At 36.1% G+C, this 24,182-nt stretch overlaps 2 protein-coding genes across 3 annotated transcripts in view; both read left to right on the top strand.

Annotated features, from left to right (window-relative positions):
• The window catches only part of LOC105330472 (uncharacterized), a 320,443-nt gene extending 297,823 nt beyond the window's left edge, over positions 1-22,620 (top strand). For both annotated transcript variants that reach the window (XM_066073568.1, XM_066073567.1), the window contains 3 exons: positions 19,820-20,740; positions 21,261-21,343; positions 21,645-22,620. In XM_066073568.1, coding sequence (XP_065929640.1) covers positions 19,820-20,740; positions 21,261-21,328 — 989 coding nt within the window. In that variant the 3' untranslated portion in view covers positions 21,329-21,343; positions 21,645-22,620. The remainder of the gene's footprint in view (positions 1-19,819; positions 20,741-21,260; positions 21,344-21,644) is intronic.
• LOC105347843 (uncharacterized) overlaps positions 6,263-24,182 on the top strand; it is a 239,174-nt gene continuing 221,254 nt past the window's right edge. The window contains exons 1-2 of the mRNA XM_066073573.1: positions 6,263-6,466; positions 10,695-10,758. The gene's annotated coding sequence lies outside the window, so the exon portion shown is untranslated. The remainder of the gene's footprint in view (positions 6,467-10,694; positions 10,759-24,182) is intronic.

The following is a 24,182-nucleotide window of genomic DNA, read 5'->3' as shown; positions in this document are numbered from 1 at the left end:
TGTACCCTGCTGAAGAGGATGATAATTTGAGTAATCTCCCTTTTGCCATTGCAGTCAACATGCTCATATATACAGTGATGTTTATTTTTTAAAAAAACATAATATAAGAATATAATTCAATTATATATGTTGGCTATCCTGCTGAAGAGGTTGATAATATGAGTAATCTCCCTTCTGCCATTGCAGTCAACATGCTCATAAACAACTTACACATGTATATTCATTGATGTTACTCTACATCAGACATCAAGGGACGCTACCCTGGAACATATAAAATATCTCATTTTAATTTATAGCTCTCCTGGGATCGCAAAATGGTATAAATATCGTTGAGTTGTCAACACATTATGTTGAACATAAATAAATATACCAGGTTTCTGTCAAATGGTCTAAAAAAATACATCAAACTTAACTACAGTGCTGCTATCGTGAAAGTTGACAAAACTATCCTATCCTATCCTATATCCTGTATCCTGCATCCTATCCTGCATATAAGCTCTATCCTATCCTATCCTATCCCATACCTTCAAAATATAGGAATGCAAGTTAAATGAATCGAAATTTAAGAATTAAATGATTTTATCAATTAATGTAGTACTAAAAATGAATAATTAAATCTTAAAACCGAATATTCTTCGAGCGGGATAACTTACTTACCTGTGCTACGGTAAAATTAAATCGTACGCGGGATGGAGACAATAACATAAACAAACAGGTAAGCGATTCGATTTTTGATTTTATTATATTTATGCACAAAAAACAGATAAATAACTTCGAGGAACTTATTGAGGAACTGTTGAGTCACATATTTTTTATCAAATTATTTTCTTATCACTTATTACTGAGCGTAATTATCATTATTCGAGCGATCCGTTCGGCGATAAATGTATAAACACGATCTGGAGATGAATAATTCCTTTGGGAAATTTATATCATTTATAGTTAAATCACTCTGAATTATTTTTAATGTATAAATTCTTAAGCATTTATAGCTAGCTAACATTTATTAATGCGAAATGTTCAGGATAATATCGGACAGAAATATGCGTCCCTGTTATTGGGCATCGAAGAATTATATGAAACGTGAAGCAATGTCTGTTTCTTGTATACATGTTTATCTTTTAAAATACCGAGTTGGTCGTTTATAAATTCAAGCTTTTATTACTTTACAGACTTTAAATGAAGTAAATACAGAAATCTATTACTGACGTTGTCATATGTTGCATCGAATTCTCGCAGTAACTCCTTCTTGCGTACGAATTGACAAAGATGTAGCGCCGACATTTTAGCGTGCATCAATGTTATGCACCGCATTCTTGATATAATAATTATTCTTAAATGGTTTAACTTGTAAAACGTATTAAATTGACATTGAAAATACATTGTTCAGCCAATTTTCGTTTTGCAAAATAACTCTGAAATTTATACTCGAATCTGATTGGCTACAGGATGCAGGATAGGATAGGATAGGATAGGATAGAACTTAACTTTTATATTTCTATCATGTATCGTGCATCCTGCATCCTTTCCTATCCTATCCTTGTCAACTTTCAGGATAGCAGCACTGTATGTAATCTAAACACAGTGCATTTATATTACTGATATATTTTAAGCTGAAGTTGTACAGTCTAAAAAAAGCAAGATTTCTTCATTAACAATTCAGTCTATTTCATTTGTACCCGGAAAAATTAACATTTTTCACGGATATTAAAAATGAAAAAAATTACATATTTACATATTTTCTTCATTTGGAAGTACTTTGGACACCTCGTAGAGTGTTTCAATTTAATGATTCGGGTAGTTTTCATGCCGTTACACGTAGCAATGCAAAATATCCGTAAAATCTATAATTCTCGTTGTGTCTTGAAACCTGAAGTTGTAAAGGGGCGTTTCAAAACAGAAAATATGGATATTTACCCAAATATTAAGCAAACAGAGGTAAAATGTGGTGAAAGCAGACAAATGGGACAGAGTATAGTCATTCGGCGTTCTTGATACATGTAACTTCGTTCTGAGCATCCCCTGGGAAGTTATTGCCATCAAAACTAAAATCGTGCATTCAATTAGAAACAAATTGGCGCATTTCGTGTCTTGCGCGGATCTAGCAGGGGGATGTGTTACGGACCCTCAGCCCCTCTGAATAATTCAGTTACTTAAATTTACATTGTAAAATTACTGAAAATATGGCTTTTATTCCAGTCTAGCAAACATAAATATCTCTCACTCCCCCCTCCCGCGGAAAAATAAATGCCAAATCTATACTGTAATTAAATTTAAAAAAATCTTGCAAATATAGTCATTCTTCGTTCATTTTCCAGTAATTATTCAGTGGTATTTGCATGTGGGTTTTGAATTAATGTTACAATTTATTTTGCTAAGAGAAAATTCGTTTCTAGTTTGCAGACATCATCTCACACCTCTCCAAATTTTCAAAGGTGTAAACGTAATTCTGGTGCAAGTATTATAACATGGGTTACCCCCCTTTGTTCGATACGCGCATCACATTTTGGCGCTCTTTATACACGTAAGCCCTCTACCAGTGAAAACAGCTATATCAGGGCTGATACACTATTACCACAACAACTATATCAGGGCTGATACACTTTACTTCCACAACAGCTATATCAGGGCTGAAACACTACTACCACAACAGCTTTATCAAAGCTGATACACAACTAACACAACAGCTATATCATGGCTTATACTCTACTTCCACAACAGCTATATCAGGGCTGATACACTTTACTCCCACAACAGCTATATCGGGGCTGATACACTACTACCACAACAGATATACCAGGGCTGTTACACTACAACTACAACAGCTATATCAGGGGTGATACACTACCACCACAACAGATATATCATGGCTGATACACTACTCCCACAATAGCTATATCAGGGCTGATACACTACTACCACAATTTATGTTTTCCTCGGTGGCCATTTATAGGAAGTTCCGGGAATGTCATTGTTTAAATGGCACGATAAAGAACCCCCACAGCTCAAAGTCATGAGTTAGAGGATTCTAGGTCTTTAAAGGGACTTGGACACGATTTGACTTAAAATTTACAAATTTTATTTTTCCATTTTCAATGTTTATAGTGATAAATATAGAAGTTTTTAATGATATTAAAAATTTTTAAGTCAAATATTAAGATATAAGCAATACACAGAGTTCAACAGCTATATCAGGGGTGATACACTACTACCACAACAGCAATATCAGGGCTGATACTCTACTACCACAACAGGTATATCAGGGCTGTAACACTACAACCTTATCAGCTATATCAGGGGTGTACACTACTACCACAACAGCTATATCAGGGGTGATACACTACAAATACAACAACTATATCGTGGCTGGTACACTACTACCACAACAGCTATATCAGGGGTGATACTCTACTACCACAACAGCTATATTATGGCTGATACACTACAACCACAACAGCTATAGCAGGGCTGATACTCTACTACCACAACAACTATATCAGGGCTGATACACTACTACTACAACAGCTATATCAGGGATGATACACTACTACCACAACAACTATATCAGGGATGATACACTGCTACCACAACAGCTATATATCAGGGCTGATACACTCCTACCACAACAGCTCTATCAGGGCTGAAACACTACTACCACAACAGCTATATCAGGGGTGATACTCTACTACCACAACAGCTATATCGTGGCTGGTACACTACTACCACAACAGCTATATCAGGGCTGATACACTACTATCACAACAGCTATATCAGGGATGATACACTACTACCAAAAAGCTATGTCAGGATTGATACACTACTACCACAACAGTTTAAACAGGGCTGATACACTACCACCAAAACAGCTATATCAGAGCTGATACTCTACTACCACAACAGCTATATTGTGGCTGATACACTACTACCAAAAAGTTATGTCAGGATTGATACACTACTACCACAACAGCTATATCAGGGCTGATACACTACTACCACAATTTATGTTTTCCTCGGTGGCCATTTATAGGAAGTTCCGGGAATGTCATTGTTTAAATGGCACGATAAAGAACCCCCACAGCTCAAAGTCATGAGTTAGAGGATTCTAGGTCTTTAAAGGGACTTGGACACGATTTGACTTAAAATTTACAAATTTTATTTTTCCATTTTCAATGTTTATAGTGATAAATATAGAAGTTTTTAATGATATTAAAAATTTTTAAGTCAAATATTAAGATATAAGCAATACACAGAGTTCATATTTCTTTGTTTTGTAAACAAAGCTCGAATATTGTCATTTTTACACATGTGTTGTATTGGTGTAAGTTTCAATCAAATGTATCTTTCTTTTGTTGATAAAAGTATGTATGAAGATATTTAATTAGTTAAAATTGTTTTTGACATGTCATTTTTTCTAAAAAATGGTAATTCTCTACATTACATTTTTGTAAACAACTATAAGACTCGAGCTTTGTTAACATTACACTCAATTCTTACCTCTGTATCTCGCTTGTAACTTGACTTTAACATTCCATATATTGGTCAATCATTTAAAATGTACCAGTAAACCATTTTATACCTAAAAAAAAAAAAAAAATTGTTGATCTCAAATCGTGTCCAAGTCCCTTTCAATGGTGCATAATTAGAATTAGAATTAGATCTGTGATCTGGTCCTAATAGAAATAGACTGTCTCATCCTAATAATCTACATTAAATGTAGTTGAGAATCATTGTTTGTGCATGCATGTACATCTACATTTAATGTTGATTATTCATGCGAATCACCCCCCCCCCCCGACAGTGGGGAGTAAAAAAACCAAAAACAAAAACGAACACAAGAACACCTCCCCCTCTCAAAACAAATTCCAAATTTATTAAATGCACATTTCTCGATCGCTCGCTTGAAAATCAATTATTTTTTAGCATTGAATTCTTATTTTGTATGTCGTCGGTCCTATATATGACACACCAAGCGGTTTTTATTACTTTATTTTGTGCAGGTACCGAATATATTGATCTATGACATTCTGAGCTTGACTTCAGTTCAACAAGTGCCCACCGTGCTATGTTTTTGCTGTTGAAATACAATTTCCGGTGTCAGTCAGATCTAATGTGGGGATCAGACATCCTGTTAATTATATTGAGCTCTAAACCATGTAAACTGACGAAATTTTAAAACAAGTCACTAAAAAGAAATATATCGACTTTCTACTAGGCAAAAATGTTTTATAGACTAGAAGTAGCCGTTAAAAAGATCTGTTTAGATTAAGAATATATTGAAATTGTTTATTACACAAACACTGTTACACATATATTTAAATGCAATTTGACATAACTTGAAATTCAGGCCTGTTACTGCAAAAATGTTTTAATGTTATGTTCGAACGAATTTATAACTGAAATAAAGATTAACTTAATTAAATTCAAGTAATACATTCGGGGCCGAAATGACTCGGGAACGAAATTGTTTGATGCCGACTAAAACGACGAAACGTCATCGTGACGTGTGAACAGACGATAGAAAGAATCTGAGGGATGTTCATTTGGATGGGAATTGTTCATCGTGTAAGAAATGAAATATGATAGGCTTGTTCAGGGTTACAAATTCTACTTAATGTACAATGCTGTGTATTTTTCTAATTTATTATGCCAATGTCTGAGTGCCCAAAGAACGGTTTGTCTCGAATTTCCTCTAAATAAAACAGTGTCAGTTTTAAGGTGCTACCGCAATCGCAACTTCTCGGGCCTTTCCGGCAGGCTCGGAAAAGCACCTCGAATGTATTAACATTACCGGATGTTAGAATTTTATACACAATGGAGGCGCTTCCTATTAAAATAAGTATCGGCTAGACAGCCATATAAGTCGCTTCTGTGTTATATTTAAGGGTATATCATTTACTTAAATGAAGTCTAGCTTACATCTAAACAGATCGTAAAATGTGTTGTGTCTATATCAAGTTTTATAAAAAGGGGGGTTGTCATGGACGCCTAGATAATACATTCGAGGTGATTTTCCGGGCCTGCCGGAAAGGCCCGAGAAGTTGCGATTGGTGCTACCGTTGTGGCAAGCTCAGCACGAATTACACATACCTTGTATCATTGTCAACTTAGTGATATTTTGACAGAAGAGAGAGGATCGAGAGAGAGAACACGTTACGCAGAAAAATAATGAGAGGGAGTGGGGGAGGCTTTCTATGTGAAGTATTTCTCTCTCTCTCTCTCTCTCTCTCTCTTTTTCTTTCTCTCTCTCTGACATGTACTTCTGAAAGTCTTGAATTTCCTCTTTACAAAGTTTACATCAATGAACTTTTTCATAATATATTTTACAGGCAGACGTTGTTGAGGATGGAGAAAGATCTAAAGAAAATATCTGCTGGAGGAAATATCTGGCGTGGAATCATACCTGGGACCCACAAGTTTCTATTGCGAAGCTTAAATTTGGCTTGCATGTTCCTACAAAGGAATTCAGGTAATAGAGAAAGAGAGAGGGGTTGTTGGTAATATGAGTAGGCATACTTGAGTAAACAACAGCATCATGGTCAAATTGTCGAATGACAGAGTTAATTCTAGAAATGAAAAGACAATTACATAATTTTACTTACACATGCACAAATATATATCGTTGTACAGGAAAACATTGTTTTTAATGCATTAAAAGATAAATTCTCCAAATAGTAGACTTTAACAATTATTTTTATATACCCTGTGGACCTATATTTATAAACTGTTGTAAACTGAAAAATTGCATGGTTGTAAAATAACATTTTTCCGCATTTTAAGCATTTCCTGAATGAATACTATGTTGTGGCCTAATGTAAAATTTATGTTTCACATGTGTTTTGATCTGATAATATGGAATATATCTGAAAACAAATCATTTGTAGTTTTTCAAATTTTGTCAACTTGTTAAATGATGTTTTCAAATACCGAGAATAAAAAATAATAGGATTTCCATTGAATACTGATATGTTATTCAAAGTTTACATGTAGTTAACAGTGTAATAAATTTGAACTAATAAAGCAAACGATGCATTAATGTTTATGACTGACATTGATATTTTGTTTACTTTTTAGGTGTTTCATCCTCATTCAAGGTAGAAGTAACTGATCCAGTTTTGGGAAAAAATTAGTAACCATGGTATTGTATGAACATTAATTTTATTTAATTATGATAAAGCAGTAATATATTCGGCTAATCTCTCATTATAAACAATGGTATAAGTTGGGTGAATTGATTGACATCTGTATACATTACATTCAAACTTTGATTTAGATTAGAGGTAACCTTCTCTGACACTACTGAATCAGGTTAAGAGCAGTAATGTTGATCATTTTTAATCGCATTTTATTCAGCTGATCCCTCTCTATTCTTTCAGTAATATTATAAATTGATGAATTGATTGTAGATTATCTGTTTAAATACAAACGTACTTAAACCAAGCCAAGTTTTTAATAATGTACAATTTATACTTCTTTTCTTAAATCGTAATATTCATGTTTAACATGTTTAATTAAGCTAGAAATGCACAGAGTAATTAATTATCTCGATTATTACAAAACAGTTCCAAACACACAAGTTACCAGTAGATAACGATTAGTGTGTTAGTGATATTCTCTCTCTCTATCTCTCTCTTTCTCTCTCTCTCTCTCTTTTGCTTTCCTATATGTTTTAATTGAAATTTGCTGTTTAATATTACTTTGTGTTAATTTACATGTACTGGTGTGTAGAATTGTGTGGTCTCTTTATAGGGTTTAAGTGTATGATACATGGAGATACAGTGGATGAAGTCAAGAAAAACAATATACATATGCGGTATCGTATTCATGAATATATATGAATTTTTATCATGCAGCTAATCTTTTTTAGCTCACCTGGGCCAAAGGCTCAAGTGAGCTTTTCTGATCACAATTTGCCCGTTGTCTGTCGTAGTCGTCGTCGTTGTCGTCATCGTCGTTGTTGTAAACTTTTCACATTTTCATCTTCTTCTCAAGAACCACTTATCAGATTTCAACCAAATTTGACACAAAGCACCACTAAGTGAAGGGGATTCAAGTTTGTTCAAATGGAGGGCCACGACCTCTTTAAAGGGGAGATAATGGAGAAATATTGAAAATTTGTTGGTATTTTTCAAAAGTCTTCTTCTCAAAAACTATTCGGCCTGAAAAGCTTAAATTAGTGTGGAGGCATCCTCAGGTAGTGTAAATTCAAGTTTGTTCAAATCATGGTCCCCGGGGGTAGGGAGGAGCACCAAGAGGGGGATCAAATTTTACATAGGAAAATATAGAGAAAATCTTTAAAAATCCTCTTCTCCAAAGCTATCAGGCCAGAAAAGCTCAAATTAAAAGGGGAGCATCCTCAGATAGTGTAGATTCAAGTTTGTTCAAATCATAGTCCCTGGTGGTATGTTGGGGCCACAATAGGGGAATGGATTTTTACATAGGAATATATAGAGAAAATCTTTAAAAATCTTCTTCTCAAAAACTTTTAGGCCAGAAAAGCTCAAATTAAAATGGAAGCATCCTCAGGTAGTGTAGATTCAAGTTTGCTCAAATTTTGGTCACTGTGGGAATGGGTGGGGCCACAATAGGGGGGTACATTTTTACATAGGAATATATAGAGAAAATCTTTAAAAATCTTCTAAAAAACTATTAGGCCAGAAAAGCTCAAATTAAAATGGAAGCATCCTCCGGTAGTGTAGATTCAATTTTGTTGAAATCATAGTCACTTGGGGTAGGGTGGGGCCACAATGGGGGGATCAAGTTTTACATAGGAATATATAGAGAAAATCTTTAAAAATCTTCTTCTCAGAAAAACTTTTTGGCCAGGAAAGCTCAAATGAAAATGGGAGCATCCTCAGATAGTGTAGATTCAAGTTTGTCCCCAGGGGTAGGGTCGGGCCACAATTAGGGGATAAATTTGAATACAAGAATATATAAAGAAAATCTTTAAAAAAAATCTTTTAAAAACTATAAGACTAAGAAAGCTCAAATTGGCGTGTAACCATCCTCAGATAATGTAGATTCATGTTTGTTCAAATCATAGTTCCTGGGGGTAAGACGGGGCCACAATGGGGGATATATAGAGAAAATCTTTAAAAATCTTTTTCGCAAAACTATTTGGCCAGGAAAGCCCAAATTTGAGTGGAAGCATCCCCAGATCGTATAGATTTAAGTTTGTTTATATAATAGTCCAGGGGTATGGTGAGGCCACAATGGGGGCTGAATTTTTACATAGGAATATACAGTAAAACACGGTTATAGCGAACATGCTTATAATGAATTGACACTTACAGCGAAGTGATTTTCATTCCCCGTGACTTTATTACATGTTGAAAACTTGACGGATATAACGAATTACGCTTATAACGAAGCAAAATCGCCTGTCCCTGACGCTTCGTTATAACCGTGTTTTACTGTATAGAGAAAATCTTTAAAATAATATTTGGCCAGAAAAGCTTAAACTTGTGTAGAGGCATCATCGGGTAGTGTAAATTCAAGTTTGCAAAATCACAGTTCCTAGTGATAGGGCGGGGCCGTGATGGCGGTTTGAATTTTTACATAGGAATATATAGAGAAAATCTTTAAAAATATTCTGGGAAAGTTTTCGGTCCAAAACTCAGTACTTAGTGTGAAAGCACAGATTATGCAGATTTAAGTTTGATTAAACTATGAATCCCTAGAATTATATGTGGGGCCACAAAATTGGGGGGAGGGGGTATATAGGAATAGAGAAAAATCTTTTTACAGGTACAACAACAAAAGGGGCTTGGTATTTACCCCAAAAAAAGAGGTGGATAAAAATTGGCAGATTTTCTATTTTTTTTTAGCAAGATCTACTGTACTTAGTTGTCAAGATATTTTGATACTGTAATGCTTATTTGATCAGAATTAAGGCAATTGTTGCTCCCGTGAGCGATGTGGCCCCTGGGCCTCTTGTTTTGTTTCTTGGTCACTCAGGAGACCTATTGCAATCACTCGTCTGTCGTGTGTCATTCATAGACATCATAGTATACAGCTCTTAAATAGGTATGAGGGCAGTAGTCATTGTGTTAGCCCTGGGGTAGGAACTGTTGTCCCGAGACCATAGGCCAAGGTCAACATCAATTTCTTACCAAGGTATTGACAAAATAACTATTGCCCTCATCCTTATATAAGGTCTGTTTTGTGAAACAAAGGAAAAATATATCGTTGTGGTAATGTCAGGGCTAGGATATTGTCAAATTATCTTGACGTTACGTCTTATTTTACCAAACCATGTCAATCTGCCCTGCAAAAGAGAAGTACCACAGATACCCTGAAAGGGTCTATAGTAATCAACAATTATATTAATATACCCTGTGGACCTATATTTATAAACAGTAACTGAACGTAAACTGTAAAATTGGTTGTAAACATCCATTTTTAAGCATTTCCTGAATGAATACTATGTTGTGGCCTTATTTAAAATTCATGTTTCACATGTGTTTTGATCTAATTATCTGGAATATATATGCAAACGAATCATTTGTAGTTTTTCCAATTCTGTCAACTTATTAGTCAAAGTTTTCAAATACATGTAATAAAAAAAAAGGATTTCCAGAGAAAGGCTGATATGTTATTTTAAATTCAAATGTAGTTAACAGTCTAATTTGAACTTATATAAAGCAAACGATGCATTAATGTTTATGACTGACATTGATATTTTGTTTACTTTTTAGGTGTTTCATCCTCATTCAAGGTGGAAGTAACTGATCCAGTTTTGGAAAAACATTAATAAATGTGGTATAGTATGAACATTAATTTTATTTAACTATGATACAGCAGTAATATATTCAGCTAATCACTCATTATCAACAATGATATAGGTTGGGTGAATTGACTGACATCTGTATACATTACATTCAGCCTTTGATTTAGATTAGAGGTAGCCCTCTTGGACACTACTGAATCGGGTTAAACTTGGTAATGTTGATTGTTTTTAATCGCATTTTATTCAGTTGATCCCTCTCTATTCCTTCAATAATAGTATAAATTGATGACTTGATCTTGAATTATCTGTTTTCATATAAATCTGAAGGTTGATTGAGCTCAGTTTCTGGGACACTACCGCTTTTAATTAAACACAGTCTCACTGAGTTGTTCCCCTTTTCACCTATTCTTAAAACAAGCTAAGTTTTTAATAAATGTACAATTTATATATCTGTTCTCACATGTAAATCATTACATTCATGGTTAACATGTTTAATTAAGCTAGAAATGCACAGAATAATTAATTATCTCGATTATTACAAAACAGTTCCAAACACACAAGTTAGATAAAGATTAGTGTGCAAGTAGTTCTCTCTCTCTCTGTTGGTGATGACATTTAAATGAATATTACTTACCTATATGTTTTAATTATACCCCACTCCAAAGGAGAAGGGGTTATACTGTTTTACCCTTGCGTGTTGTCTGTCATTCTGTCTGTCTGTCCGTAACAAAATTTCTGTCGCATTTTTCTCAGCAACTACTTATCGCAGATGCTTGAAAATTTAACACACTACTTGTCTAGGCATGCCATATCGTTGGTTAAATTTTTGTACCAATGGGACGTCAACTTCCTGTTAAATGACTACTTTATTTATTTTTAGTCAAATTTTGAAACAAATTTTTGTCAAAGATTTCTCAGTAATTATTTGTCGCAGATGCTTAAAATTTTATCACACTATTTGTCTATGCATGCCAAATTGTTGGATATATTTTTGTACCAGTCAGGCGTCTAATTCCTGTTAAATGACAAATTTGTTTATTTTTAGTGAAAGTTTTCATACAAATTTTTGTCAAAGATTTCTCAGCAACTATCACAGATGCTTGAAATTTTGACACATTTGTTTCTAGGCATGCCATATTGTTTGATATTTTTGTACCAATCGGATGCCAACTTTCCGTTAAATGTTGACTTTGCTTATTTTGCATATTCACACTAGGGGGGGGGGGGGGGTATCACTAGTGAGCTTTTGCTCAGAGATATCTTGTTGTAAAATCATTTACGATCCAAACTACTTGCTGTATAATATGACTTTGTGTTTTACATGTACTGGTGTGAAGAATTGTGTGGTCTCTTTATAGATTTTACATGTATGATACACAGAGAAAACAGTAGATGAAGTCAAGAAAAACAAATACATATGTGGTATAGTATTCATGAATTTTTTCATTTATATGAATCTTTATTAGGCAGCTTATCTTTTTGTTTCTTGGTCACTCAAGAGACCTATTGCTATTACTCGTCTGTCGTTGTGTGTCATTCATAGACATCATAGTATACAGTTTTTAGCTCACCTGAGCTGAAAGCTCAAGTGAGCTATTCTGATCACATTTTGTCTGTCGTCCGTCTGTCCGTCCTCCGTCCGTCTGTCCGTAAACTTTTCATATTTTCAACATCTTCTAAAGAACTACTAGGCCAATTTCAACCAAACTTAGCACAAATCATCCTTAGGCAAAGGGGATTCAAAGTTGTGAAAATTAAGGGCCACACCCGTTTTCAAGGGGAGATATAGAAAATAATGAAAAATTTCTCGAAATTTTCAAAAATCTTCTTCTCAAGAACCAGACAGCCAGGAAAGCTGAAACTTGTGTGGAAGCATCCTCAGGTAGTGTAGATTCAAAGTTGTGAAATTCATGACCCCCGGGGGTAGGATGGGGCCACAATGGGGGGGGGGTCGAAGTTCTACATAGGAATATATAGAGTAAATCTTAAAAAATCGTCTTCTCAGAAACTAATAAGCAATTAAAGCTGAAACTTGTGTGGAAGCATCCTTAGGTAGTGTAGATTCAAAGTAATGAAAATCATGATCCCTGGGGGTAGGGTGAGGCCTCATTGGGAGGGGGGTGGTTGTTAAAATTTTACATAGAAATATAGAGTAAATCTTTAAAAATCTTCTTCTCAGAAACTAATCAGCTAGGAAAGCTTAAACTTGTGTGGAAGCATCCTTAGGTAGTGTAGATTCAAAGTTGAAAAAATCATGATCCCTGGGGGTAGGGTGAGGCCACATTGAGGGGGGGGGTGGTTGTTAAAATTTTACATAGAAATATATAGAGTAAATCTTTAAAAATCTTCTTCTCAGAAACTAATCAGCCAGGAAAGCTTAAACTTTTGTGGAAGCATCCTCAGGTAGTGTAGATTCAAAGTTGTGAAAATCATGATCCCTGGTGGTAGGGTGGGGCACAATAGGAGGGGGGGGGGGGTCGAAGTTTTACATTGGAATATATAGACTAAATATTTAAAAATCTTCTTCTCAGAAACTAATCAGCCAGGAAAGCTGAAACTTGTGTGGAAGTATCCTCAGGTAGTGTAGATTCAAAGTTGAGAAAATCATGATCCCTGGGGGTAGGGTGAGTCCACAATGGGGGGGGGGGGGTGTTAAAGTTTTACATAGGAATATATAGAGTAAATCTTTAAAAATCTTCTTATCAGAAACTAATCAGCCAGATAATTCTTTATAATTGTTAAGACTTTGGCTCCAGGACAATTCGGCCTCACAAGAAGGTTCAGAGTTTGATGTAGCTAAATATCCCATATATAAACAATTGTAAAGGATCTTTTTGAGAACTGCAATACTCAACATGTGATATGACTATTAAATTGAAGCAGCCGGCTATTTTTTCATTAGAATCTTTTTGTATTACTGTATTGAGTTATTGCCCTTGATTTATTGATTCTTGATTATTTTAATTAATGCATCCACTGTTAACCAATTATTGTGATGATTGATTTTATACAATAATAAATATTCAATGTATATAAGTTGTTCTGCATAAGTAGTTTTGGGTTAGGCCGGATTAGTTTGTTTATTTTTGATTTCCAATTTTTAGATACTATGAATTATTTTAGGCCGGCACATATATAGGGACAGTGTCTATTGCATTAAGACGAGTGACTGTTTCGGGTTATACTTGAATAGGTTTGGATAGATTGATTGTGTGGACGTCCCTGCTCTATCTAATCTTCGTGTTTTCTAACCTACGATACAGAATGTGTGGTCATTCCTGCACTGTATCGCAATAATACAAGTGTGAGATCATACCTGCTTGTATTGGTTGCGGGGGAGCACTAGTGTATGGTCATCCCTGCTGGTGTTCTGGCGTTTCTAGCGCAAGTGTGTGGCACTCCCTGCATGCGTTAGGTTGAGTTGTTGGCGAAAGTGTGTGGTTATACCTGCTTGCGTTAACGTTGGTACCTGTTGAGTTGCGTAGGTGTGTGGTCATCCCTGCCTGCGAAACGTTGAGTCCCTATATATGTGCAGGAGCGGTGATTAAAGTCTGCTCTTGTAAATATTGGCAGCAATCAGGGCTATCCGAGTTCCAAGGGGGGAAAATGGGTTTTATTTATACAGGATCTACATGTATTATTGTACATTGTCCAGATTGTTTGTATTATGACTCCATTAAGCTGACTTTATCATACTTATTGTTCCTCAGGCGAGCGATGTGGCCCATGGGCCTCTTGTTAATAGGTATGAGGGCAGTAGTCATTGTGTTAGCCCTGTGGTAAGAACTGTTGTCCCGAGACCATAGGCCAAGGTCAACATCAATTTCTGACCGAGGAATTGATGAAGTAATTATTTCCTTAGTTAAGGTTTGTTTTGTGAAACAAAGGAAAAATATATCATGGTGGTAATGTCAGGGCTTGGATATTGTCAAATTATCTTCCCCAGGGACAATCAAACACTCATCCTGGGTAAGGGGGAAAGGCCAGTCGTTGGCCACAGTAAAATCTCAGCCAGGGTAAGGGGGAAAACCAGTCATAGACCACATTCAAATACCCAGACAGGGTAAGGGGAAAGTCAGTCATAGACCACAGTCAAATACTCAGCCAGGGTAAGGAGGAAAGCCAGTCATAGATGACAGTCATATAATCAGCAAGGGTAAGGGGGGAAACCAGTCATAGACCACATTTCAAATACCCAGACAGGGGTAAGGGGGAAGTCAGTCATAGACCACAGTCAAATACTCAGCCAGGGTAAGGGGGAAAGCCAGTCATAGATTGACAGTCAAATAATCAGCCAGGGTAAGGGGGAAACCCAGTCATTGGCGACAGTCAAATACTCAGCCAGGGTAAGGGGAAACCCAGTCATAGGTAACAGTCAAATACTCAGACAGGGTAAGGGGGAAAGCTAGTCATAGGCCACAGTCAAATACTCAGCCAGGGTAAGGGGGAAAACCAGTCATAGACCACAGTCAAATACTCAGCCAGGGTAAGGGGGGAAGCCAGTCATAGACCACAGTCAATACTCAGCCAGGGTAAGGGGGAAGCCAGTCATAGTCCACAGTCAAAAACTCAGCCAGAGTGGGGGGAAAAGCTAGTCATAGACCATCAGCAAATTGTCTAGTGACCTCAAATATAATTGATGTGTTCCTATTTTTGAACATATTTGACAATAAGGTGAGAGTAGGAGAAGAACAGTTCATGTACGAGAGAGTAAATATTAAGAGAGAGAGAGAGAGAGAGAGAGAGAGAGAGAGAGAGAGAGAGAGAGAGAGAGAGAGAGGAGAGAAGAAGAGAGAGAGAGAGAGAGAGAGAGATAAAGTTTAGCAATTAGAGCTAGAGAGAGAGTGGGTACATGTTTAGGCAAGAGAAAGTCTCTTAATCCCTTTCCCATTTGTTCTCTCTCTCTCTTTTTCTCTCTCTCTCTCTCTCTCTCTCTCTCTCTCTCTCCCTCTCTCTCAGAGAAAGCAAGTGTGTATGAAAAACAAATTTGAAAAGGGGATATAGAATGAAAGAAGGAATGAGAAAAAGCTAAGCAAAAAATTCTGAGAGATATACAGAGAGAGAGAGAGAGAAAAAACGAAAAACAAGGGTATCTGTTTAGTCTGAGAGAGGGAGAGATTACTTGTCTGGAAAATGTTCTAGAGAGTGAGAAAAGGATAGATAGAGAGATAAAAAAACAAGATTATATTTTAAACAGAGAGAGAGAGAGAGAGAGAGGGAAAGAGAGAGAGATAGCTCAAGTATAGCAATGAAAATAAGAAAAACAAAACAAAATACAGAAGTATTGAAGGGAGTTGATTTTATTGATTATTGTTTATTTAGAATCAATGACATGTAATTTTGCATGGTAAGTATATGTAGTTTCGTACTTGAATTATTGGGCTTTTCTGAAGAATTGATGGAAAATCTTATATCAATAGTGTTGTGTAATATTATGTTATGAAACAAACAACAAAAATAAGGTCAAAGAGGTTCATCTTTAGGAAATGAAAATGTACATATGAATAAAAACATTTGGGAATTTTATGTTGAATTATCTTTACGTGCTGCATGTATTAGTTAGTGCATTACAAGAAGCCCTTTCATAACCTCCTAAATGTGCACACCCCCACAAAAAATGGACCGAACAGACAACAATTGTTTCTGCAAATACTGACTATAAATTACGAAAGCATCAAATTGAATACTACGGAAGGATTTGGAATTATTTTCTTTTTTCAACTTTACTTCAAAAATGCCTTAATTTTTTTTATTCCTTTACATGTTATTGACAAAAAACTTTGGACACCTCTAACTCCCTAATTATAGGGGCTAGCCCCCTTCTTCTGTATACCGAATGAAAGGTCTCGGTAAAACCAAGAACTTTTGAAATACATTTTATACATGTAACAAATTATTATCAGGTAGAAACTAAAACGGATAATGCACGATTTTTTTGGCATTTTTTTTTTCAACATCTTTACCACTCCTTTTATTAGCATTTAAATAACAAAAAAAATGTGTCTCGCACAAATTCAATGTATCAGCTTTCCTTGAGACTCTGCCAGTCATCGTTAAAGCTAAACCCAGAGAAAGAGAGAGAGAAAGAGAAATTGAAAGAAAAGAAATAAGGGTACCTGTTAAGCCTCAGAGAGAGGAGATACACACAGATATATATATATATATAGAGAGAGAGAGAGATCATTCTTGTCTGGAAAATGTTCAAGAGAGTGAGAAAAGGATAGAGAGATAGAAAGAGAAAACAAGATGAAATGTTTAGCAGAAAAAGTCTCAGAAAGAGAAAATTCTCTGTCTCTCTCTCTCTCTCTCATCTCTCTCTCTCTCCTCTCTCTCTCCTCTCTTTCAGAGAAAGCAAGCATGTACAAAAGCAGAAAAATATTGAAAAAGGTATATACAATGAATTGAGGAATGAGAAATAAGCTAAGCAATAAAAGTCTGAGATGTATACAGAGAGAGAGAGAGAGAGAGAGAGAGAGAGAGAGAGGAGAGAGAGGAGAGAGAGAGAGAGAGAGAGAAAGAAACAAGAGTACATGTTAAGCCTCATAGAGAGAGTGAAAGAGAAAGAGAATTCAGTATGGAGAATTTTGTAGAGTGAGAAAAGGATAGATAGAAAAATAAGAGAAAACAAAGATTAAATGTTTTACAGAGAAGGTCAGAGAGCGAATTATCTCTCTCTCTCTCTCTCTCTCTCTCTCTCTCTCTCTCTCTCTAATGTCAATCATATTTTTGGCCATTTCTTTTTTACAAATGTAACCAAGTTGAGTGTCTCTGTACCAGAGCTATATTGATGAATCATTATTTATATTTATCATTATTTTTTTTGTAGGAATGATAAATTATTACTTTAAAGAAACATGCTTAAAATGAAAACATTTTATATATTTCATATACAATTTGATATTGATAATTATGTCGAAAGAATGTGGTTGACTTCATTTAAAACACTTTATTTTTTATTAAACAGGATGTGATTTTGAGACCTAGTCCCTCCACACAATGGAAACAGCAAGCACTCCATGTAAAGTACATCAGTGTTCTAAGTGTCCGGGGGACACAGAGTACTATTGTGTATCGTGTCCATGTGATCTGTGTCCCCAGTGTAAAGAGAACCATGTATTAGATCTCCAAACAATAGACCATGATGTTGTGTCACACCGTGATAAAATCAACTTCATCCCAACACAAGAGATCTGTGTGAGACATCCTAGCCATGTTTATACAAAGTACTGTGAACCTTGTCAAGTTCCTGTGTGTAATTCTTGTTCCGAGAACCAATCACACAGATTCAGAAGTTTTCTCTTTGGACAAGGACAGCACGAAATAATGGATATACAGGTAGCTTATAAAACAAAGCGACAACAACACAGAGGAACCATTCACACCATCAGAAGTGAGGCTCTCTTTTACAGACCTGTTCTCCTACCACGAATCAAAACTGATTTCAAAACCTGTCGCACAGAATTCTCCTTCTATCAATCAGAGATGTTAACAAAGGCCCAGACACTGAAGCATCTCATTGACTATATAAAAAACGATTTCATGTGTAATGTGTTCTGTGACTTTGATTTCAAACACAGATGTTTAAAACAGAAGAAAGAAATGATCATACATATTGTCAGCCTACAGGCATATGAACTCAGATATATACAGCCAGAATTCACATTCAGTGCACTACAATTCCTCTCCTCCATAAAGACAGCCCTCCCCCAGATACATCCTACACTCCATACCAGCCAGCTCTCCATGACTGAGTCACTCAACAAGGAGGATGTGATGGAGTCACTGAGTGCAATCCAAATCACAGAGAGAGGAAACCGACGCGTAGGAAACCAGTGTCTGCTGAAGCTGACGTCTGGTGCTGAGCTCCATCAATCTCTCACAGTGACAGGTGTTGATTGTTGTTATCACATTTCCTGTGTGACATCAGACCGGGTCTGGGTCAGTGATCATGAAAACAATCTCATCTTGACAGACACAACAGGTGTCCCTCTACATCGTGTGGAGGATTCATGTAGTGGTTATGGATTACACACAGTGAACAGTGAGAGTGAACTGATTTATATAGATGAGGATTATAACATCAACAAACTGTCAAAGGATATGAAAACAACCACCACATTTATAAAGAGAACAGACTCTACATGGGGACCATGGTGTGTGTACTGGTCCCCGTCCACTGGGGATCTACTGGTCGGGATGTATAACTGTGATACAAAGACAGGCAAGGTAACCCGGTACAACCAGAGCGGACAACACACACAAACCATACAGCACGACAACACAGGACGGAGACTGTATAGTGGACCTAACTATATAACAGAGAACAACAATGGGGATGTCGTGGTGTCTGTCTGGTCGTCTGGTGCTGTAGTGGTGACAGAGCGTGGAGGAAGACATCGTTTCTCCTACACAGGACTTCCATCAAAATCAATACTAGAGCCACGTGGAATATGTACTGACGCTCTGTCACACATCCTGCTGTGTGATTATACAACCAAAACAGTACAGATGTTGGACAAGGACGGTCAGTTCCTGTCACATCTACTGACCGAATCACTAGAGATGCGTGAACCATGGAGCCTGAGTTATGATGTCAACACTCACCGTCTCTGGGTCGGATCAGAGGACAACAACAAGGTGTGTGTCTACAGGTATATCACCAGACAGGACGCTCTGACAGGTAAGTCTGAGTCATTATCATTGATGTAGTATATATGTGTTAGGTATCATACAGGTTTCAATGAGATCTAAGTAAACCTTAGTTATTTTTGTTATATCACACAAGTCATGTTGAATTGTTAATTCAGTTTATATCTATTTTATTGTGATTGTAAATCATACATTAGTTATACCTCCATGTTATTGTTATTCATTATTACATGTATGTACATGTTACCATTTGTAGTATATTACTCAAACTTATTTAAATAAGAAAATACAAACATTATCATGGTTATGAAAACAAGTTAGACAAGATCAATTCATTTGAAGTCATTAAACAAGTTTGTTAATTACTTTAACCAGAGTAATGAATTTACTTAATCTACTCCGTGAAACAATACAGGATTAGAACTCTACGTTTGATGATTGTAGATCAAAGTCGTGTGATGGAGTCACTGAGTGGAATCCCAACCCCAGGGACAGAAAAACCACAGCAAGGAAACCAGTGTCTGCTGAAACTGATGTCTCCCCCCGAGTTACTTCACGCCATCACAGTGACAGATGTTCATCATTGTTTTCACATTTCCTGTGTGACATCAGACCGGGTCTGGGTCAGTGATTGGAGAATCAATCCCATCTTGACAGACACAACAGGTGTCACTCTACATCGTGTGGAGGATTCATGTAGTGATTTATTTGGTACAGGATTACACACAGTGAACAGTGAGAGTGAACTGATTTATATAGATAGGAATTATAACATCAACAAACTGTCAAAGGATATGAATACAACCACCACATTTATAAAGAGAACAGACTCTACATGGAGACCACTGTGTGTGTACTGGTCCCCGTCCACTGGGGATCTACTGGTCGGGATGCATTATATACATACAGACACAGGCAAGGTAACCCGGTACAACCAGAGTGGACAACTCACACAGACCATACAATACGACACAGGCCTGGGACTGTATAGTGAACCTCGCTATATAACAGAGAACAACAATGGGGATATCGTGGTGTCTGATGATGGTGCTGTAGTGGTGACAGAGCGTGGAGGAAGACATCGTTTCTCCTACACAGGACCTCCATCAGGATCAGGACTATGGCCATGTGGAATCTGTACTGACTCGCTGTCACACATCCTGCTGTGTGATTATACAACAAAAACAGTACATATGTTGGACAAGGACGGTCAGTTCCTGTCACACCTACTGACAAAATCACAAGAGACGGGTAAACCATACAGCCTGAGTAATGATGTCAACACTCACCGTCTCTGGGTTGGATCATGGAACAACAACAAGGTGTGTGTGTACAGGTATATCACCAGACAGGACGCTCTGACATGTAAGTCTGAGTCATTATCATTCACATTAATTAGATATAGATAACTGAGACACACAGTCCGTGTTAATTATCAGTCAATAAGATACATGTAAGACATGTTTATCTGTGTGATTGTTTGTCAATATAATCAACTCATTGTTACAGGGTTAGCTGTGTCTACCAGTCATTGGGATTCATTGTTTGTCTAAAATAAATAGAAATTAAATATATTTCATTATAAGATGTACAGTCACATGTCATTCCAATTAGTTAATTTATAAATTAGGTCATCGTGATTAATAAACCAGATATTAATATAGTGACACATGTAGTTGTAATTTGTTTTGTTACAAGTATGTGTCAATTGAATTAATTTAATTAATTACATAACTATTAAAGCATGTGGCAATGTAGTTAGTTTGAACTTATTTGTAGATGTAGCTCTGTCTTTATTTATTTTATTTATTTGTAGTTGTGTATGTATCACTACATAACCTGTATGATATAGATTAATTAACAGCTAATTAATGACTTGTTGTAGATGAACACAGACCCCGTCCTGATGGGGAGGCAATGTACAGCTCCACACCAGCTGTAGAATGGAGATAGCTTGGATATTGACAGGTTGTAAATGTTTCTATACAAATCTAGTCTGCTCTCAAAACCACACATGTTGTTTGTCACTTTGTTCAACATCTGCAGCTGAAATTGACCTGTGTATAATTCACATGGACTGTAATACTGACTCCTGTTTATTTCACACTTTGTGATCATCCAAACATGGCTGTCTGTTGCTATATGTAAACTTGAATTTATTGAAAATAGATTGCAGTCAAATCAGATCGATTAAATAATAACCAATAATTAATTGATATTATTTTAAATACTGTTTGTATTTATACTTGTGTCTTTTTTTCACCATTAGATATGAAGACTGCTATTGAATACAAACATTGTCGATTCCGGACCATGATTTTTCATTTAAAGTATCCAACACAGTTTATGGTGGAATCAGACCAAATATTTCCTAAGGAGACGGATAACCGGTATCTTATTCCGTGATGTAACGGACCGTGTGTTTATAACTCTACACAAACTTATTCCGTGATGTAACGGACCGTGTGTTTATAGCTCTACAAAAACTTATTCAGTGATGTAACAGACCGTGTGTTTATATTTATTCAATGATATAACAGACCTTGTGTTTATAGCTCTACACAAACTTATTCAGTGATGTAACGGACCGTGTGTTTATAGCTCTAGCTACACAGACTAATTCAGTGATGTAACAGACCGTATGTTTATAGTTCTACACAGACTTATTCAGTGATGTAACGGACCGTGTGTTAATAGCGAGCGTAGCGAGGCGGCGCGAAGCGCCGCTCGCGTAGCGAGCTCCATAGACAACGTGTACGAACGGAGGAAATTCGAGTTGAAATCTGCACATTGTTCAAAGAAAATTTTTTGGACCCGCGTGAAAACGTTCTACTATCCCAGTGATCCTTTGCGGTGCATAGCAACTTGGCGGAACAGGAAGCGTTTCTAAGGAAAATTCTTACCTGTAAATCGCATACATCATTTTCATTTAACAATAAAAAATCCTTTTAAAAACATTAAAGTAAACAACACATATGCTTACGTAAAAAACTGTACCTATGACGTCATTTCCTTCCCCGAATTTGTCCGACAATTTACGAAAACTGTCGAGCGCAAAAAGTTAAGTATGACGTCACAGTGATCTCGCGTTTTATATTCCCGCGATACATTTAGAGGTGGATCAAGCATCTGTACTGAATGTAACGTGTAGGAAGTACACAGTAGGGAGTCACCGTTAATACTGATACTGCGCTCACTATTAACGGTGACTCTTTGGCTGATTTATTTTGATGATTTTTTTTTTTGCACAGTAAATACACATGCAAGTTCCATGCTAAATTTATAGTCATATTGATCCAATCATTGTATACGTTAGGTAGGTGACAAAAAATTATTAAAAAAGAAAAGTCTAATCATTATTAGATCTACGTGTAGCCACGTCATTATGTAATGAATAAATAAAAGAAAAAAATTAAACTGTTAAAATATCTACATGTATTTGTTATAGTTGCATATGTGGTCAAACCTTTCAATAATATTGGATATCACACATTAAAAAAAGGGGGAAGGCACATGTCTACAACGCTTATATAGCGTACAAAAACTAAAAAGATTAAAAACAAAATTGATGTCACAGGAAAATTAAAACACCGGTAACAACAAGGAACAAAATGAGAAATAACACAGACACACAATTTATTGATTTTAATGATCATTATTAAAAGGCAAAGAAGAGATAAAAAAAAAGACAAAAAAAAACGGCTTTGTGTTTATCAAAATATTTTAATAAGTCTGTTTAACATTTTATAAATGCTAAGTGGTAGTTTTTTGTTGAAGTGTATAAACCTAGGAAGGGACCATTGGAATAAAAGTTTGATATCTTCCGGTTCCTTGCGGTGGTAAAAGTTTTCGAGACAAAGCCAAAGTTTTTTGGTTTGGTTAAGTCCACGGGTTGCATTTAACAATGATGACAGATGTGTGACTCCTTCTGCGCTCGCCCCAACGGTCACACCGTAAAACATATTATTTATTCAGTGATGTAACGGACCGTGTGTTTATAGCTCTACACAGACTTATTCAGTGATGTAACGGACCGTGTGTTTATATTTATTCAATGATGTAACGGACCGTGTGTTTATATTTATTCAATGATGTAACGGACCGTGTGTTTATAGCTCTACACAAACTTATTCAATGATATAACAGGCCTTGTGTTTATAGCTCTACGTAGACTTATTCAATGATGTAACGGACCGTGTGTTTATAGCTCTGCACATTTTTGCACATCATGTCGTGGGTTTTTTTCCCCCAAGTAATCTCACTTATGATTCACATTTGATGTACATGTATATGAAAGTGAATAAAATAATCTAACTATCCATATAGTTATATCTTTTTCTTAGTCAGACTCCGGGCAGTTAACAAAAGAACAAGAAAACAATAATGAATCGACAAAAAATTCTGAGCATTGTGTATGTATCTCCCTCAATATGCATTTTATAAACAAAATGATTTGATATTAAAAGGGGCATAAATCCTCCTAAATCTATCATATCAAATTTTCCTTCATTCATGCATGTCTATACTTTGTTTAAAGACAATGAGTCGAAATCTCAAGTGAGCTTTTCTGATCAAAATATGCAGTTTTCTGTCGTTGGCGTTGATGTTGGCGTTGTTGTAAACTTTTCACATTTTCATCTTCTTCTCTGGAACCACTTGGCCGATTTCGACCAATCTTGGCACAAAGCATCACTGGGTGAAGGGAAATAAAGTTTGTTCAAATGAAGGACCACTCCCTTTTTAAAGGGGAAATATTAAAGAATTATTAAAAATTTGTTGGTATTTTTCAAAATTCTTCTTCTCAAAA

The sequence above is a fragment of the Magallana gigas genome, chromosome 10, assembly GCF_963853765.1.
Source record: "Magallana gigas chromosome 10, xbMagGiga1.1, whole genome shotgun sequence".
Classification (NCBI taxonomy): domain Eukaryota; kingdom Metazoa; phylum Mollusca; class Bivalvia; order Ostreida; family Ostreidae; genus Magallana; species Magallana gigas.
Note: the sequence above shows the minus strand (reverse complement) of the source record. Positions and strands in the feature narration are given on the sequence as shown.